Consider the following 21,189-nt stretch of genomic DNA (forward strand, 5'->3'; position numbering starts at 1 on the left):
CCTCTTAAATCTATTTATTTCTCCCATTTACCTCTATAGAAATTTACCTTATTAAAAGTTATTTATTTATTTAATTATTACTCTTTTCCCATTTACCTCTATAGAACTTTACCCTCTTAAAGTGTATTTTTTTAATTTACCTCTATAGAAGTTTACCCTCTTAAAGTGTATTTTTTTTATTTACCTCTCCCATTTACCTCTATAGAACTTTCTTGAATTTGTTTATTATTTATCCCATTTACCTCTATAGAACTTTAACCTCTTAAAGTGTATTTTTTATTTATCTCTCCCATTTGCCTCTATAGAAGTTTACCCTCTTAAAGTTTATTTATTTATTTATTATGTATTTAATACTCTCTCCAATTTGCCTGTATAGAAGTTTACCATAGTAAGTTGATACATGGTTATTTATTTATTTATTTATTTATTTATTTTCTACACTTTCCCATTTACCTCTTTAGAAGTTTACTCTCTTATTTATATTTTATATATTACTTTTCATATTTATATTCATTGATTTATTTGTCTGTTACCTGTCTGTCTGTCTGTCTGTCTGTCTGTCTGTCTATACATCTATTTATCTGTCTATGTTCTCCTATATACCTAGAAGCTTACCCTGGTAAAGACATTGCATTCTAAATACAAACACTGTAAAAACAAGTTTGTCCCCCTTTAACTATAACAGTTTCTTCTCTTTTTAAACGTTTCTGTGTGAATTCTTGCACTGGGGCACAGACACAGATAAGTCCCTTATCATTATCCCTCCTCCACAAAACTGTACAGGGGCACAATGCAGTCAGGCAGGTAACGTTCTCCTGAAATCGCCAAACCCAGGCTCGTCTATCAAATTGCCAAACAAAGAAGTGTGATTCATTACTCGAAATTGCAGTCATTGACGTTTGGCTTTAACAGTCTTAACCACATAAAATACACACTATCTTAATTTTCTTCTCAGTACAAATGTCACAAATGGAAATATATACGACAATAATATTACGTAATGAATGAAAAAAAAATCAGTGCACACAAAAACTCAAACCTCACTTGAAATATAAGCCGTAAGAGTATACTCACCACTGGAAAACTTATTTTCATTGAGGATATAAGAATGTCTTGTTACGTTATTTGAAAAGGCCTTTACATTTTGTTCTACAACATAAATTATGTACAGTTGCAATCGAAATTATTCAACCCCCTTGACCTAAGACATTTTGCTGCAGAGAACACAATTTTGTAAAAGCAACTCAACAAAGGCATCAGTACACTGTTACAGAAATGTATAAATACACATTTGAGTCATTCTGAAAATGTAAGCTGACGAATAATAAAAAAAATCAAATTGGCTCTAAATGTTCATGTTCAAAATTATTCAACCCCTAAAAGTCAAATTTGGTGCAGAATCTTTTATTCTTTAAAACCGCCAATAAACGCTGCCTGTAAGTGCTTCTGTCACCTCTCTACTGCAATCTTGGCCCATTCCTCGCCTGAAAAAGCTTTCAGATCACTCATAATCTTTGGTTTTCCCTTTGCCACTGCTTTCTTCAAATTCAACCAAATATTTTCAATGAAAATTAATCCTGGAAACTGAACAGGCCACTCGAGTACATTCCATAACTGATCCCTGAACCAAGCATAAGTAAATTTTGGATGTATACTTTGGGATGATGGCCCTTCAGGAAAGTCCATTGATCATCAGCTTCAGTCTTTGCACTAAAGGCATCACAATTCTTGCCAAAATGGCCTGATACTTCAAAGAATCCATGATGTCCTTCATACGGTCACGATTTCCACTTACTGCTACAATAAAACACCCCTCGAACAAGACTGGTCCACCTCAAAGTTTGACGTTGAAGATGGTATTCTTCTGCTCATAAGCTCTGCCTTTTTTGCACCAGACATACCACTGATCCATAGGTCCAAAAAGTTCCAGTTTGGTCAGATCACTCTATAAAACATTCTTGCAGAACTCCACATGTCTATCTAAATTAATTTTAACATGTTCACGTCGGCCTTTTTATTCTTCTTGGTCAAGAGTGGTATTCGGCAAGATGTCTCAACAGGAAGGCCATAATTTTCTAGTGTTCTTCTTATACACTGCATTGAAATGTTTTACCTCCTTTCGTTGGGTCATCTTACAAGTCTTTGGTTATACATTGCAGGTTTTTCCTCAGATGTTCTGATCAAACATTTTATGATATTGTGCTTTTTTGTTCAACACCTTCAAAGGTTTTCTGGTACAACACATATTAAACTAACAAATAAGGCTGCCAGCTGTGTCTCTAGGAACCCTTAATGCCTTGGAAATCTTCATGTAGCCTTATTATCTAAAGTAATAAAATTATTTATTCTTTGTAGCGTCTCTGTAGCTTTTGTGAGAGCTCTTTTGACTTTGTCATATTAGCCACTAAAACCTTAGCATATGCATGGGCTAACTGTATGTATGTGTAACAGCTCAAGCTAATTCTGTTTTCTAATAGTTTCTAAAGGCTTAATTATGTTTTAGGACAATTTTGTTCCCCACCATACAAATAAGTGACTAAAAAAACAGCAATGTTAAACAGGGGTTGAATAATTATGACATAGCTGTGTTATTAAAAAATCCTAGAACTCAAAAATATTACATTATATGTTGACATTATCACTTTTAATATGCCAGTAATTGGTTATAGATGCAATTTTTTTGTAAGTCCTGGATCTTCAGAAAATCTTGTATTTGTAAACTACTGCAGTCTCTGGGGGGTTGAATTGATTGCAACTGTACATTAACATTCAGTGTTAGATGTAAATTCAGAATGTCTACATATCTACAGATGTCCGTCGTGTAATGTCTTTCTGCATTTAATCACTAGGTGTTTTCATCCTGCTCTTCATCTCTGTTGAAGGTGGGAACGGGGCCTGTGGCAGTGTTGGTGAGAGTGCAGTAGTCCTGTTTGAAACATGAAGGCACTGGGTTAATGATAACCGGTGCTTCAGAAGCCTCGCAGTCCTCGAGACACTCCAGACTAAGAGCCGAGTGCTCCAGCAACAGAACATCCCCACTCAGACATGCCACATTCAGAGACTGGATGAGGTTTTCCACTTCACCAGGCAACTCTTCGCAGAAAAAAGTGAAATCCTCACACGGGATGCTCGTCTCGCTGCACGTATCAGGTATTTGGCACGGGGCCCAGATCTCAGCTGTGGGGCCCACATATGGTGTGTGGCAATTTGCTGTGGGATACATGGGCGTTTTCTCTACCTGATCCTGTAGTGTGGTTATGACCTCTGAAATCTTTTCAACTGTTTCAACTGTTGAAAAGTTTTCCATGACGTGAAAATCTTGTAAAGGAATTTTTGCCAAGACCCAACCCTTATGAAAAAAGAAAGAAGGACAAATATTAACAGGATATGAATATTTGTGACACTGGACCACAAAACCAGTCTTAAAGGAGTAGTTCACTTTCAGAACAAAAATTTACAGATAATGTACTCACCCCCTTGTTGTTACAGTGTACTGGTAGTGGAAGGCGCCAGAGTGATAACTCGAGGAAAACTGAAGTAGATCCAATGAGCGTGTTTATTAGAAACAGACATGAAGTCAAACACCAGTGAACATAACTTTAAGACGACACAATGACACAAAAGGGCAAACGACTTATAAAGGGTAACTAATGATAGAACACAGGTGATATAGATGACACTAAACAAGGACTAAACCAAATGATAACAAACTGACGGGGGAAGACAGAGGGAGAAACCAAATCAGAAACAGGACAATGACAAGAAACACTAGGATACATGTAACATTACTCCCCCATCCCGGTAGGCGCGTCCCGCGCCGTGACAATACTACCGGGGAGGGAGGGCGGGCACCCTGGAGGCTGATACGGGACCAGGATGACATAAACAGAGAGAGCCTCCAGGGCGGATCAGGGAGACTAGGTGGGTTAGGGGGATCAGGAGGCCGGGTCAACAGTTCACTTGGCCATGGCGGGTCAGGAGGCCACGGCCGGACAGACAGTTCACGTGGCCACGGCGGGTCAGGAGGCCACGGCTGGACAGACAGTTCACGTGGCCATGGTGGGTCAGGAGGCCATGGCCGAGCAAACAGTCCCGGCGGCCATGGCGGATCAGAGGGGTAGCCCCCCCCCCAAAAAAAATTTTTTCTTGGGGAATACCAGGGCGTAGCCTGCCCAGGGGATCATGGGATGGAGGTGACACCGGCTCTGGAGGGCGCTCAGGAGAGAGCTCGGACACTGGAGGGCGCTCTGGAGGAGCGGACACTGGAGGGCGCTCTGGAGGAGCGGGCTCTGGACGGCACTCTGGAGGAGCGGGCTCTGGACGGCGCTCTGGAGGAGCGGGCTCTGGACGGCTGGACGACCCCAGCGGAGATTCAGGAGGGCTGGGCGTCTCCAGCGGAGACACTGAATGAGCTAGCTCTGGGCGAACGGTCACTGGAGGGCGCTCTGGCGGCTCGGTCACTGGAGGGTGCTCTGGCGGCACAGTCACTGGAGGGCGCTCTGGCGGCACGGTCACTGGAGGGTGCTCTGGCGGCGCAGTCACTGGAGGGCACTCTGGAGGACTAGGTGTCACCAGCAGAGATTCTGGATGTTCCAGAGAGAGTATTGGGGCCGTAAACTCCATTGGGAGTGCCATGTCCATAATGTCAACAATATCTCTCTTGGCGGGAAACTCAGATACGAAGGCCATCTCGGCCGGAAATTCAGGAATGGCGGCCATCTCGGCCGGGAAATCAGGAACGGCGGCCATCTTGGCCAGGAAATCAGGAACAGCGGCCACCTTGGCCTGGAACTCAGGAACGGAGGCCATCTTGGCCGGGAAATCAGGAACAAAGGCTATCTTGGCCGGGAAATCAGGAACAAAGGCCATCTCGGCCGGGAACTCAGGAACGAAGGCCATCTCGGCCGGGAACTCAGGAACGAAGGCCATCTCAGCCTGGAAATCAGGAACAGCGGCCATCTTGGCCGGCACTTCAGGAACAAAGGCCATCTCGGCCGGGAACTCAGGAACGAAGACCATCTCGGCCTGGAAATCAGGAACAGCGGCCATCTTGGCCGGGAATTCAGGAACGGAGGCCATCTTGGCCGGGAAATCAGGAACAGAGGCCATCTTGGCCTGGAAATCAGGAACGGTGGCCATCTCGGCCCAGGAACTCAGGAACAGTGGCCATCTTGCTTGCTGACATTGGCGTAGCAGCCATCTTGCATACTGACTCGGGCGTTGCAGCCATCTTGCATACTGACTCGGGCGTTGCAACCATCTTGCATACTGACTCGGACGTTGCAGCCATCTTGCATACTGACTCGGGCGTTGCAGCCATCTTGCATACTGACTCGGGCGTTGCAGCCATCTTGCATACTGACTCGGGCGTTGCAGCCATCTTGCATGCAGATTTGGGCGTTGCAGCCATTTTGCGTGCAGACTTGGGCACTGCAGCCATCTTGCATACTGACTCGGGCGTTGCAGTCATCTTGCATACTGACTGAGGCGTTGCAGCCATCTTGCATACTGACTCGGGCGTTGCAGCCATCTTGCATACTGACTCAGGCGTTACAGCCATCTTGCATACTGACTCGGGCGTTGCAACCATCTTGCATACTGACTCGGGCGTTGCAGCCATCTTGCATACTGACTCGGGCGTTGCAGCCATCTTGCATACTGACTCGGGCGTTACAGCCATCTTGCATACTGACTCGGGCATTGCAGCCATCTTGCATACTGACTCGGGCGTTGCAGTCATCTTGCATACTGACTCGGGCGTAGCAGCCATCTTGCATACTGACACTGGCGTAGCAGCCATCTTGCATACTGACTCGGGCGTTGCAGCCATCTTGCATACTGACTCGGGCGTTGCAGCCATCTTGCATACTGACTCGGGCGTTGCAGTCATCTTGCATACTGACTCGGGCGTAGCAGCCATCTTGCATACTGACACTGGCGTAGCAGCCATCTTGCATACTGACTCGGGCGTTGCAGCCATCTTGCATACTGACTCGGGCGTTGCAACCATCTTGCATACTGACTCGGGCGTTGCAGTCATCTTGCATACTGACTCGGGCGTTGCAGCCATCTTGCATACTGACTCGGGCGTTGCAGCCATCTTGCATACTGACTCGGGCGTTGCAGTCATCTTGCATACTGACTCGGGCGTTGCAGTCATCTTGCATACTGACTCGGGCGTTGCAGCCATCTTGCATACTGACTCGGGCGTTGCAGTCATCTTGCATACTGACTCGGGCCTTGCAGCCATCTTGCATACTGACTCGGGCCTTGCAGCCATCTTGCATACTGACTCGGGCGTTGCAGCCATCTTGCGTGCAGATTTGGGCGTTGCAGCCATTTTGCGTGCAGACTCGGGCGTTGCAGTCATCTTGCATACTGACTCGGGCGTTGCAGTCATCTTGCATACTGACTCGGGCGTTGCAGTCATCTTGCATACTGACTCGGGCGTTGCAGCCATCTTGCATACTGACTCGGGCGTTGCAGCCATTTTGCTTGCAGATTTGGGCGTTGCAGCCATTTTGCGTGCAGACTTGGACACTGCAGCCATTTTGCGTGCAGACTCGGGTATTGCAGCCATCTTGCGTGCGGATTTGGGCGTTGCCGCCATCTTGCGTGCGGATTTGGGCGTTGCCGCCATCTTGCGTGCGGATTTGGGCGTTACAGCCATCTTGCGTGCAGATTGTGCGGCCGCCGGCGGTACTGGACTGAGGGCGACTATGGAGCTTTGGATGATCTCGAGGTGTTCGGGACACAGCAGGCGGTCTGAGCTGTTGGAGCGGTATGTGGGGGTTCTTGGTTTTGGGTGAGCTGACGCGATGTGGTGTGCTTCTGAGGGGGCTGGATGAAGTTGACTCTCATTCTCTATTTGTTCAATCTCGAATTTAGAGCCGTTTAAATAAAGAATGATGTTGATCAGTTCAATCAAAGGGAAATCATGAACAGGGAGATCACAGCGAATTGTATCTTCATCCAGCCCCAACAGAAACACGATGCCGAAAGAGGTGTCGGGCCAGCTCACCAGATGATATAACTCAATGAAGTCCACCACATACCGTTCCAACTCTCGACCGTCCTGCCGCAAACTCCACAGCCGTTCCTCAGCCATAGTTGTTTTAAAGGTGTCGTCTTCTGTTACAGTGTACTGATAGTGGAAGGCGCCAGAGTGATAACTCGAGGAAAACTGAAGTAGATCCAATGAACGTGTTTATTAGAAACAGACATGAAGTCAAACACCAGTGAACATAACTTTAAGACGACACAATGACACAAAAGAGTAAACGACTTATAAAGGGTAACTAATGATAGAACACAGGTGATACAGATGACACTAAACAAGGACTAAACCAAATGATAACAAACTGACGGGGGAAGACAGAGGGAGAAACCAAATCAGAAACAGGACAATGACAAGAAACACTAGGATACATGTAACACTTGTCATACAAGATGTCTTCTTTCTTCAGTTGTAAGGAAATTATGTTTTTTGAAGAAAACATTTCAGGATTTTTCTCCATATAATGGACTTCTATGGTGCCCCCGAGTTTGAAATTCCAAAATGCAGCTTCAAAGGGCTCTAAACAATCACAGCCGAGGGTTTTAATCTAGCAAAATGATGGGTTATTTTCTAAAAAAAAAAAAAAAAAAATTACAATTTATATACTTTTGAACCTCAAATGCTCGTCTTGTCTAGCTCGGCAAGACGAGCATTTGAGATTAAAAAGTATATAATTTGTAAATGTTTTTAGAAAATGTGTTCACTAGATGAGACCCTTCTTCCTCGGCTGGGATCATTTAGAGCCCTTTGAAGCTGCATTTAAACTGCATTTTGGAAGTTCAAACTCGGGGGCACCATAGAAGTCCATTATATGGAGAGAAATCCTGAAATATTTTCCTCAAAAAACACCATTTCTTTACGACTGAAGAAAGAAAGACATGAACATCTTGGATCACAAGGGAGTAAGTACATTATCTGTAAATTTTTGTTCTGAAAGTGAACTACTCCTTTAAGTAGCATGGGTATATTTGTAGCAATAGCCATATATACATTGTATTGGTCAAAGTTATTGATTTCTTTTATGCCAATAATCACTAGGATATTAAGTAAAGATCATGTTCCATGAAGATATTTTGTACATTTCCTACCATAAATATATTAAAACTTCATTTTTAATTTGTAATATGCATTGCTAAGAACTTCATTTGGACAACTTTAAAGGCATATCTTTTTGCAGCCTCAGATTCCAGATTTTCAAATAGTTTGAAATCTCGGCCAAATATTGTCCTATCCTAACAAACCATGCATCAATGGAAAACGTACTTATTTAACTTTCAGTTGAAGATAAATCTCAGTTTTCAAAAAAATGACCAATATGACTGGTTTTGTGGTCCAGGGTCACATATGTGGATATATCTTCACACAATCACATTATATATTAATACCAGGAGTGCACATAAAATGCTTAAATAAGTTCAGACTGCTTATTTGTGTACCAATATGACTGACATCTGTTAATGCACATTCACCATTTTAGATCAACTAACTGTAATACTGTAAGTATTAAAAAGTGGGCCTTTGTAAATAGATTGTTACTGTTTTCTATAAGAATAAAATTTTATTTATTGCTGTGATGCAAAGCTCAATTTTCAGCATCATTACTCCAGTCTTCAGTGTCACATGATCCTTCAAAAATCATTCTGATATGAAAATTTGCTGTTTCTTCTTATTATCAATGTTTAAAACAGTTGTGCTGCTTATTAGTAAGAAATTTACACTTTTATTTAGCAAGAATTAATTAAATGGTTTAAAACTGGTAGCAAGACATAATAATGTTACAAAAAATGTCTATTTCAAATGAATGCTGTTTTTTTAAATCTCTCTATTCAACAAAGAATCAAAGTATAAAATGCTTTCCACAAAAATATTAAGCAGCTGTTTTCAACATTGATAATAATAACCAGTATTGATAATTGAGCACCAATAATCATTGATAATTGAGTAAAAAAATCAGCATATGTGACCCTGGACCACAAAACCAGTCCTAAGGGTCCATTTTTGGAAATTGAGATTTATACATTATTGAAAGCTGAATAAATAAGCTTTCCTTTGATGTATGGTTTGGCCAAGATGCAGATTACTAATCAAAAATTCAGTTTTGATATATTTATGGTAGAACTTTAACAAAATATCCTGGAACATGATTTACTTAATATCCTAATGAATTTTTGGCATAAAAGAAAAATTGTTCATTTTAACCCATACAATGTATTGTTGGCTATTGCTGCAAATATACCCATGCTAATTACGACTGTTTTTGTGGTCCAAAGTCACATATTAGAATGATTGCTGAAGAATCATAATACACTACCCACTGTCTCACAAGCCCCTGCTAGTCAATTCGTGAAACCCCAAAGAGTTTAAACCCTTGGTTATGAAACCCCGGTCTATATGAGGTGTGAAATATTACCTGAAAATTGCCTTGGTAATTTTGATAAAGTGGTTGGAAGTACGTTTCTGGCGTTGGCACCCAAGAAATTTCTTTCATCTTAAATCTGTAATGCATAAATATCAGATTTCATTTCCAGTTAACTTTCCTGCATGTGCACCCGAGTTGCTCATATATATACCCTTACAGAAAAAACACCAAAAAACCAGTGGAATAACATGTGAATCCCGTGTGAAACCCTTGTGATCACATGTGAAAAACATGTATATTCCCATGTAAAACATGTATTTTATAAACCTGCTTGTGTTACAATGTTGTGATAGTGAAATGACTCACAACTGTCAACATTTTATTCATGCACAATATACACTCAAAAATATTTAATACAGTTTAAGACCCCAATTGTATAGAAAAATTCCATTAAGTTTTATTTAGCAATCCTTATACACTATTCATATTATGAAGAATTTAAATGAATAACTACAATCTAAAGTATTTATATACATCTTTAAGGGATGGTTCATCCAAAAATGAAAATTATGCCATTAATTACTTACCCTCATGTAGTTCCAAACAAGAAAGACCTTCCTTTATCTTCAGAACACAAACATATAAGATAAATAAAGATATTTTTGGGATGAAATTCGAGAGCTTTCTGAACCTGCATAGACAGCAATGCAACTGAAATGTTCCCAGGGCCAGAAATGTTGTAAGGACATTATTAAAATAGTTAATGTGACATCAGTGATTCATCTGTATTTTTGCTCAAAGAAAACTAAAATTACGACCATATTCAAAAATGTCTTCTCTTCCATGTCAGTCTGATGTCCTTACCAACTTTCTGGGCCTGGGAACATTTGCATTGTTGTCTATGCAGGGTCAGAAAGCTCTCGAATTTCTACAAAAATATCTTAATTTGTGTTCTGATGATGAACAAAGGTCTTGCAGGTTTGGAACGACATATATATCATGCAAAGCAATTGTACAATAAATAATTACCTTGCAAAAGGAATGCACATGAGCAGAATTAAAAGTCCAACCATTGACAACATTCCAATGGCTATCTTGTTGACTTGATTGTCCTTATCTTCTACAAACACTGGAGAAAAAAAAAACAGCAAACATTAAAGAAATAGTTCAGCCAAAAATGTAAATTCTGTCATTAATTTTTCATCCTCATGTTGTTTCAAATATGTATAACCAGAACACAAATTAATATATTTTTGATGAAATCCAAGATCTTTCTAACCCTGAATAGACGTTATAGCCTAGAAAGGTAGTGTATGGCAAGCCATTTTAGCCTAAAATATTCTCGTAATTGCATTTTTACTAGTAACAGTTCAATTAGAGAGCTCAATAATTCAATATTTACTAGTAACAATGCCAATTAGAGAGCTCTCTAATTAAATTCCTACTAGTAACAGTTATAATAGGAGAGCTCTCTAATTCAATTCGTACTACTAACAATTCCTATTAGAGAGCTCTACAAATTAATTTTCACTAGTCCATTGACTTCCATTCATTTTTAATTACAGAACTCTACAATTGAATTCTTACTAGTAACAATTACAATTAAAGAGCTCTCTAAATCAATTTTTACTAGTAATAATTGCAATTAAAGAGCTCTCTAATTCAGTTTTTACTAGTAACAAATCCGATTAAAGAGCTCTCTGATTTAATTAGTATATGCAAATTGCTATTATAAAAACTTAAGCAGCAACTTTTCCAATTTCCAATATTTATGTAATTCTCAAAACTTTTGGCCACAACTGTAATTGTTACTAGTAAGAATTCAGTTGTACAGCTCTCTAATTGTAATTCTTACTAGCAAGAATGATGTTGTAGAGCTCTGTAATTAAAAATGAATGGAAGTCAATTGAGACATATGACTAGTAAAAATTTAGTTGTAGAGCTCTCTAATTGTAATTGTTACTAGTAAAAATTGATTTCGAGAGCTCTTTAATTGTCATTGTTACTAGTAGGAATTGAATTATATTATAGAGCTCTCTAATTGAATTGTTACTAATAAAAATGCAATTACGACGAGTAACGCATAGTACATTTTAGGCTAAAACGGCTTGCCATAGTAGTGAGGAGAATAGTCCATTTGACGCACAACAGAGACACAGAAAAGAAATTGTTAGTCGTTATTGTTGTTTTCTTTGCACACAAAGTATTCTCGTACCTTCATAAAATTAATGTTGAACTACCGATGTCACATGGGCTATTTTAACAATGTTCTTACTGCCTTTCTAGACCTTGAACATCAGTTGCGTTGCTGTCTATACAGGGTCAGAAAACGCTCAGATTTGATCAAAAATATCTTAATTTGTCTTCTGAAGATGAACAAAGGTCTTACAAGTTTGGAACAACATGAAGGTGAGTAATTAATGACAGAATTTCATCAAGTACATGAGAGCATAAATGTAAAAGCCGCCATAGTGTTCACCTCCATATGCTGTTTTCCATTTCACTGCATTGCTCCATTCACTCCATGTTCCACTGTAGCCTTTTTGTATATTATCTATCATAGTCCTCACCATCACAGTGTATGCAGTGCCCAGATCAAACATCACTTCATCAATCTGAATCATTTCTTTGTCTGGTTGAACCTTGACCTCCTTAAAAAAAAAGTAATGTTAATGTTTACCCATTCATAGAAGACATTCATTTCATTCTTCGAAACAGGAATACACAGATAGATGGTGTTATATAGGAGTCTTTGATGTGGGTGAAACAGAGGATGTTCTGTGAACATGCCCTGTGAATGGCGGACAATCATAATTGAATCGTCATTTTAATCAGTCTTACATTTGTAGGATCTCCATCTTTGTAGTACTTTAATTCGTACATAAAGGGTAGAAATTCTCCATACATATGATCTTCATAGCCACTCTTCCAAAAGAAACGATACGTTTTATTGTCATATTGTACCGTCAGATTAAAAGGAGTTTTTGGTTTAACTGAAAAAACAAGAGAGAAGCTTTACATGTGTGAAATATATACTGTGTAAATCACTTTATTTGTTTGATTACTTAAAAATTTACTCACTATTTTTTGCTGGCTCAAAAGCAGCATCCAACAGAGATGAATTCTCAGTTCCGTTTTCCAAATAATGAAGTGTCATAGAATATCTATGATAACTCCTTACGTCTGATACATTGAAATTGCAGATGTGATCTTCATGTACTCTCTGAAGTTGGCATCTGCTCTTCCTGTGTGTGAAAATCCATGTTTGGGAAAATCTGTCACTGCACTGGTAATGCGTATCATTTGCATATAAAAACTGAAAAACTGTATATGAATTAATAAACAGATAATGGTAGTGGAGCATGCTTACTCGTTTTTGTTGATCACTTGAGCTTCCAGCCAGTATGATATGTTTGTAGAAGGCGTGACTGGTAGTTTTAAAGAGCAGCTGATGGTATTCCAGTAATCTGTCACACAGATGCGCTCTTCTGTCAGAGATGAAACCACAAAATAATCATACATTTCTGGAAGTACAGTACATGTAAAATCCATTTAAAACTAGTAAACAAGTAAAAACTGCAGGTTTAGGAAACATGTTTTACCCTGTGAAGTGGCTTTAGGCTGCAGTGAAAAAGCCAAGAAAATGTAGAAGATTCTAGTGCGGTTCATTATTCTTTTCTTCAACTCGGCCAGAACTCAAACAGCTCAACACATGCAACTGACAAGATATGAAATGTTTAGCATAACTGCGACAATTATTCATTCAACATTTAATTCAAAGGTGAATTACAAATGAGAAATACAACAGCGATTCATCTTAATAAGTCGAAAATGCGTTCAACATAAAAGCCCCTCAGGTTCCATTCATTTAAATTCTAGGTGATAAAAGTCAGATGTTCATTCTGAACTTCAATGTGTTTAATGAAACTAAACAGGAAAAGTAAAAACACACAAGATGTTTCAAAATCTAACATGTATCTTAAATTGTAACTCACCAAATTTATTCTGAAGCATTAGAGAAATATTTCATAATTGCGTGAACGTTGAAGTGAGGCAGTGAAGGGCATCAAGCTGGCTTTATATACAGAGAAGTTCCTGTTTATGTAGGAGGTCTCAACCTCAATATTATCTAAAAATCTCTCATTAGTGAAGATGGCATCTTGAGGTTTAAACTTGAACAAACATTACGAATGGAATCACACGGTAAACTCACAATAGATTACATTTAGCAGGTGAACACATCTGCTTAGGAGATTTTTAAACTATATAATATAATGTAACAGTGTAGGAAATTACAGTATGGACAGAAGAGTTCACATACAGATATTTTATCAAAAGGAAGAGCTGAATGCGATTTGCATAGGCCTGAATATAAATCTTTTATCTTTTTATTATACTAAATTATATACATGTGTACCATTTCCAGTCAGAAACATCTTCATGTGACTTTCCCCCATGTGTGACTGATTCTATATATGACTGCAGCTGACATTTAGCGCAGTGATTTCAAAGATTGAAAGTTGGAAGTATGAACTTTAATTTGTGGCTTCCTATGTCACGTTCTTTTTTCATTTTCCACTTTCAGATGTTGTAGAAATCTTTTAGAGTGCTGCTTTATATACAGTTGATGTTTTTGCTTGTTAATACTTACTTGGCTGTAGAGCTTTTAAGCAAAACAAATACAGTAATAAGGCAAAAAAACAGCAATCTGTAATCACCTCTAAAGATCAAAGTGTCTACTTCCTTAGTAATAAATCATTAGATAATTAAAATAAAGTGCAGGAATCATTTCATCAGAGATTTAATGGCAAAAAATGAATAGGCACTTGAAGAAGAAAAAAACTAATAGTCTATCTGCTGAGCTAATGGTTTGTGCAAAAGATCTGATATGTAGAAATACCCTTAGTATTATCAGGTGGCTGGCATTTTGGTGACTCGTCTGTACCGTGCCTTATCTTGCTCTGAGCAAACTCTGATAACTGCAGCATTGTGTGCAATGACAGAAGAACTGCACAGCTCATGCATTTGTCACGCAAAATAGTCACAAAGCACAAAGTGCATAATTCTCAGTCTTACCTCATTAGATTATAAGTACTTAAACACTGGTCGCACCTCATATGTGTTTGCTACATGCTAAAAAACTACTTTCACTTTTTACTGGGAAAGTACAGAGCTACTGCTGAGCATGTAGTTAGATGGTATAAAATCACCACAGACCCCTGTCATGTACAGCTAAATTCATTACAACATTTTTACACATCCTGCAAATATTCAGAATAGTAGTTGATTAGTAAGGACCAAATCTTGAATTACCTAAAAAAAAGCATGCACAAATATTTGACAGAACACCTGACTTTGCAAAACACCCAGGCACTTTTGGAATGTTATTTTCAATGGGCTATGAATTGAATTGAATGCTTTTGCATACTAAGTGAGCTTGTGTTGACCATATTTTGGCAAATAATTCAAAATCCTTTCTGTCATTCACACCAAGTACGTTAACTATGAAGATATTAGCAACCCAGGCTCATTGGAAATACGTGCCTCTACATATATTTCTGCAACACCATAATTACGTACCGTACTCCACGTTTCTCCGTTTCATGGCAGTTCCAAAGTGAAAAGTCAAACAGAGAGTGGCCGTACATTCTTAAAAATAGGGTGCTTTAAAAGGTTCTTGACAGCGATGTCAAAGAAGAACCATTTTTGGTTTAACAAAGAACCATTTAGACAAAGGTTCTTTAAAGAACCATCTCTTTCTTACCTTTTTATGATCTGAAGAACCTTCTTTTGTCACAAAGAACCCTTTGCGATACAGAAAGGTTCTTTAGATGTTAAAGGTTCTTTATGGAACCCTTTAAACAAAAAAGGTTCTTCTATGGCATCATGAAGCACCTTTATTTTTAAGAGTGTAAAACACACATTCAATACGTGACCTTGGCACGTTATTATAGAGAATGGGAATGTGACGTCAGCAACGCACGGCATTCTGGGATTTAGGGACATGGACACTACAGTGGAGACTGGGAAATAGTGGAGGTAGATGTTAAAATTTATATTAAACACATTAGAATGGAGAACACCTGCTGTGTTATGAACTGCCATATCTGCTCTTATGCCCGGAGTGGAAACTGGATCTAAAATGAAGCACAATTTTCTGCTTTTCAGCTTAAAACAACACAATGGTGTAAGCAGCTCAATGAAAATAAACAACTTGACTAAAATCTGGCTTTGCCATTTGTATTTATTACTTTTAAGATTCATAATCTCTGATCCACTTGAATGTGTAAGTGCTCACGCTATGAATAATGTTCAAAACACGTTTGGGAATGTTATGCGTGATACAGCTCATTACATGTTCATAAAGCAACCGCTGATTCATGAGGAAATTAATTTGTTCCATTTAAGTCCAGTAAAAATTATGTGGTGTAGTGTTTTCACAATATCATTGATTACTTCACTTCAGAACAGTCATTCATGTATTTGCGCTGCGCTGTGACCTGCAGCATCTTCACACACAGACGAAACGTAGAGAAGTGTCATAATATAGCTCTGTAAATAATTAAAATTTCAATTCACATCTCTCACACTTTAATGCACTTTGAATGGAACATATATGCATCTTTCGAACTGGAATCATGCTGGAATAACCTGTGAAACATGAAAAACCACCCGCGGCAACAGTGTTAAAGTAGGCCAATTCCGCAAGAAAACTGCAGACTTGGCAACACTGCTACTTAGCATGTCCCCAAACATGGCTGTGTCTACCCAAAATGCAGTGCGCAGTGACGTAGATTCCCATTCTCTATTAGGTTGGTATTCACATGTTTCTGGTGGGTGCTACTGTAAAAAAAGAACATGGGTACAATAGTCTTTGACGTAGTATACCAATGTATACCAGTGTTTTTCGGACCACTGTTTACTTTGTAAAGTTGCACACTTTTATGAGAGATGTTATTATGGTGCTTAGGGACAACATATGCTGTTTGAATTTGTGTTCCCACATCGCTAGCAAGTTTGAATCGCTTAATATTGAATGACTGTCAACTAGTGATATGACATATGAACCGAGACATCAGAGCTTGTGTTAAAGGGCATGCCAGATAAAGCCTTAATTCGAGGCTTGTGTTGTTAACGTAAATATCACTTTACCAATTACAAACGAAGCTTCACTCTCTGTGCAGTCACTTTGCGTGTCGGAATGTTCGAACCCCCAGATCTTACATTGCGAGTATATTTTCTTTGGGACTTATTTAATAATTGCATTTTAAATACCCAGTCATATGAAGAATACAGTCAGAAATTCAACAAACAAACACACACGGTTAGGCTTTTATATGTGCATATAACATGAGTCAATCTATGGAAATTGTGGTGAATGCTTCTTCTGACGAACTTCTCAGGCTTTTTGCTGCAATTTACTAACCATCAGATAGCGACACTCTTCGAAGGTTTGAATCTTTTTCCGAAACAGTCAGAGGAAAGTCTTGGTGGTTCACGAGGCTTCGTTTGCCTGTCACTCATTTTTTTAATTATTATGCATGATTGGCCTCATCTTTTTACAAAAATCTGCAAACAAACATTAAAGGAATAGTTCAGCCAAAAATGTAAATTCTGTCATTAATTTTTCACCCTCACGTTGTTTCAAACCCGTAAGAACACAAATTAAGATATATTTGATGAAATCCAAGAGCGTTCTAACCCTGCATAGATATTTTTTAGCTTTCTAGACCTTGAACGTGTCAGTTGTGTTGCTGTCTATACAGGGTCAGAAAGCGCTCAGATTTTATTAAAAAAATATCTTAATTTGTCTTCTGAAGATGTACGAAGGTCTTACAGGTTTGGAACGACATGAAGGTGAGTAATTAATGACAGAATTTCATCAAGGATGACAGTATAAATGTACAGCATGTAAGAAAAATAGTCTGCCTTGACCCAGATTCCACTCCGCAATGTATGTTTAATTATGCTCATTACCCAAAATGGCTTGATTATTGTAGAGTAGAAGAAAGTCAACAGTTTAGACCATTTGGGATAATGACATCCTGAGCAAAAGGTGAACAATTGTAGAATGGGAGTGGGTGTGAGACACTGAGAACCATCTCAGACAAAGGGGTGTTAGGGTGTACTCACACTAGGCAGTTTGAACCGAGTGCGTTTGACCACCAAAGCGCGGTTCGTTTGACTAGTGTGAGTGCTCCGAACCGTGCCCGGGCGCGGCTCGTATAGCCATCCCTGGCCCGCTTGGAAGAGGTGGGCCAGAGCACGGTTCAGTTGGACTCGGTCGCGGTTCGCATGCAGTGTGAGCGCTAACCGTGCTGGAGCACGGAACAGGACACGTGACATCGCGTTTTTGCGAGGTAATCAACGTTTTTATAGTCCGTAATCAAAGCTGCAAAGTCCTTGCTGCACTTCAGCTGGTACCTTGCAAATCTTCTCATACGAGCAGAACGATTGCGGGGGAAAATCGTACTCGGGCCCAGTTCATGGCAACCGTGCCTAGTGTGAGTACACCCTTAGGCCGCGATCACACCGAACGTGTTTTAGCAGTTGGAGGCGCCTCTTTTGAATGGTTTTCTGTTGGCAGTGAGCGTTCTGCGCGCCGCTTATGCGCACCGGGCGCCTCGCGTTTTCGCCGCCTGCTGCGCCTCGCGTTTTTGCAGAAGCGCTCTGAGCGCCTGAAGTTGAAAAAAAATCAACTCTGAGCGGAAAAACGCACAACGTCATTCGCGTTCTTTTCCATTGTCCAATCGAATGAATGGAGAGGCGGACCTTCTGTTGTGGTGATGAAAGTTTACCGTTGCTTAAAAAGTCCGGAGACTGCAAGAAATGGAAGAGAAACCTTTGGTGTCTGTCGTGGGTAACCCGGAGCTGTATTATTTAGGGTTTCTGCTAATATGACAGTTTACTTAACAGCAAAAAACTAAGATTTTAGAGCGCTCGCGCTATAATCCTTTGATTTGACTGACAGGACAGCTGTTTTGGTCATTGCTTAGCAACATAAAAAAAACGCAGCACACTGCTCTTTTATTAAAAGTCACCAAACAAGGCAGTGCTGTGCGCCTCGCGTTTTTAGAACTAAAAGACGCGTTCGGTGTGATCGGGGCCTTAGAACTTAATTAACATACAGACCGGAGCTGTAACGACAGGAGCAACTTCATTTACATTAGGGTAGTAAACTGTAATGCTATACAATGTTTGAGCTAAGGATGTTCTGGGTTCATTCTGACTCCGTTGAACCCAAGGTACAACATATACTTTGTCACTGCTATGCTGCAATAAACATCTTCATTGAGATCTTCTACGTCCTCATCACTTTTTCTTACAAGCAGTAGCCACCATAGTGTTCACCTCCATATGCTGTTTTCCATTTCACTGCATTGCTCCATTCACTCCATGTTCCCCTGTAGCCTTTTTGTATATTATCTATCATAGTCCTCACCATCACAGTGTATGCAGTGCCCAGATCAAACATCACTTCATCAATCTGAATCATCTGGTCTGGTCTGTCTGGTTGAACACTGACCTCCTTAAAAAAAAAACAGTGAGGTTAATGTTTACCCATTCATAGAAGACATTCATTTCATTCTTCGAAACAGGAATACACAGATAGATGGTGTTATATAGGAGTCTTTGATGTGGGTGAAACAGAGGATGTTCTGTGAACATGCCCTGTGAATGGCGGACAATCATAATTGAATCGTCATTTTAATCAGTCTTACATCTGTAGGATCTCCATCTTTGTAGTACTTTAATTCGTACATAAAGGGTAGAAATTCTCCATACATATGATCTTCATAGCCACTCTTCCAAAAGAAACGATACGTTTTATTGTCATATTGTACCGTCAGATTAAAAGGAGTTTTTGGTTTAACTGAAAAAACAAGAGAGAAGCTTTACATGTGTGAAATATATACTGTGTAAATCACTTTATTTGTTTGATTACTTAAAAATCTACTCACTATTTTTTGCTGGCTCAAAAGCAGCATCCAACAGAGATGAATTCTCAGTTCCGTTTTCCAAATAATGAAGTGTCATAGAATATCTATGATAACTCCTTACGTCTGATACATTGAAATTGCAGATGTGATCTTCATGTACTCTCTGAAGTTGGCATCTGCTCTTCCTGTGTGTGAAAATCCATGTTTGGGAAAATCTGTCACTGCACTGGTAATGCGTATCATTTGCATATAAAAACTGAAAAACTGTATATGAATTAATAAACAGATAATGGTAGTGGAGCATGCTTACTCGTTTTTGTTGATCAATTGAGCTTCCAGCCAGTATGATATGTTTGTAGAAGGCGTGACTGGTAGTTTTAAAGAGCAGCTGATGGTATTCCAGTAATCTGTCACACAGATGCGCTCTTCTGTCAGAGATGAAACCATGAAATAATCATACATTTCTGGAAGTACAGTACATGTAAAATCCATTTAAAAACTAGTAAACCAGTAAAAACTGCAGGTTTAGGAAACATGTTTTACCCTGTGAAGTGGCTTTAAGCTGCAGTGAAAAAGCCAAGAAAATGTAGAAGATTCTAGTGCGGTTCATTATTCTTTTCTTCAACTCGGCCAGAACTCAAACAGCTCAACACATGCAACTGACAAGATATGAAATGTTTAGCATAACTGCGACAATTATTCATTCAACATTTAATTCAAAGGCGAATTACAAATGAGAAATACAACAGCGATTCATCTTAATAAACTGATAAGAATTACGTTCAATATAAAAGCACCTCAGGTTCCATTCATTTAAATTCTAGGTGATAAAAGTCAGATGTTCATTCTGAACTTCAATGTGTTTAATGAAACTAAACAGGAAAAGTAAAAACACACAAGATGTTTCAAAATCAGACATGTATCTTAAATCGTAACTCACCAAATTTATTCTGAAGCATTAGAGAAATATTTCATAATTGCGTGAACGTTGAAGTGAGGCAGTGAAGGGCTTCAAGCTGGTTTTATATACAGAGAAGTAAATAGTTCCTGTTTATGTAGGAGGTCTCAACCTCAATATTATGTAAAAATCTCTCATTAGTGAACATGGCATCTTGAGGTTTAAACTTGAACAACCATTACGAAAAGAAATCACACGGTAAACTCACAATAAATTACATTTTGCAGGCAAACACATCTGCTTAGGAGATTTTTAAACAGTATAACATAATGTAACAGTGTAGGAAATTTTTACACATCCTGCAAATATTCAGAATATTAGTTAATCAGTAAGGACCAAATCTTCAATTACCTAAAAAAACTGAAATTATTTGACTTTTTATTATCAGTAACACTGGTCATCATGTCCTATGTGTTTGCTACATGTTAAAAAATGTACTTCCACTTTTTACTGGGAAAGTACAGAGCTGCTGCTGAATAAGTAGTTAGATGGTAAAAAAATACCACAGACCCATGCCATGTACAGTTCATGTTAGCATGTAGCTAAATTCATTACTTATTTGAGATTCTAACAACATTTTTACACATCCTGCAAATATTCAGAATATTAGTGGATCAGTAAGTACCAAATCTTCAATTACCTAAAAAACACAAATTATTTTACTTTTTTTATTAGTACTTAAACACTGGTTGCACCTCATATCCTATGTGTTTGCTACATGTTAAAAAATGCACTTCCTACACTCTACTGGGAAAGTACAGAGCTGCTGCTGAGCATGCGGTTAGATGGTATAAAAATCACCACAGACCCTTGCATGTACAGCTAAATTCATTACTTATCTGAGATTCTAACATTTTTACACATCCTCTAAATA

At 39.1% G+C, this 21,189-nt stretch overlaps 1 protein-coding gene across 1 annotated transcript; it reads right to left on the minus strand.

The window, feature by feature from the left end:
• Positions 1 to 2,845: 2,845 nt before the first annotated feature.
• il21r.2 (interleukin 21 receptor, tandem duplicate 2) lies at positions 2,846 to 19,967 on the minus strand. Its single transcript, XM_073830487.1, has 7 exons — positions 19,901 to 19,967; positions 19,139 to 19,290; positions 18,859 to 18,945; positions 11,896 to 12,067; positions 10,446 to 10,533; positions 9,468 to 9,552; positions 2,846 to 3,061 (listed from the first exon to the last, which is right to left on the minus strand). Exons 1-7 carry the CDS (start codon positions 19,965 to 19,967, stop codon positions 2,846 to 2,848), a joined length of 867 nt encoding a protein of 288 aa, XP_073686588.1.
• Positions 19,968 to 21,189: the final 1,222 nt, after the last annotated feature.

The sequence above is a fragment of the Garra rufa genome, chromosome 1 (genome assembly GCF_049309525.1).
Source record: "Garra rufa chromosome 1, GarRuf1.0, whole genome shotgun sequence".
Lineage (NCBI taxonomy): Eukaryota > Metazoa > Chordata > Actinopteri > Cypriniformes > Cyprinidae > Garra > Garra rufa.

Coding starts and splice junctions, on each gene's coding strand:
- il21r.2 (XM_073830487.1), bottom strand. CDS start 19,967: ATGAACCGCACTAGAATCTTCTACATTTTCTTGGCTTTTTCACTGCAG. Junction 12,068..18,858: donor GCACTGCATACACTGTGATG/GTGAGGACTATG, acceptor TTTTTTTTTAAG/GAGGTCAAGGTTCAACCAGA. Junction 9,553..10,445: donor ATGTGCATTCCTTTTGCAAG/GTAATTATTTAT, acceptor TATGCATTACAG/ATTTAAGATGAAAGAAATTT.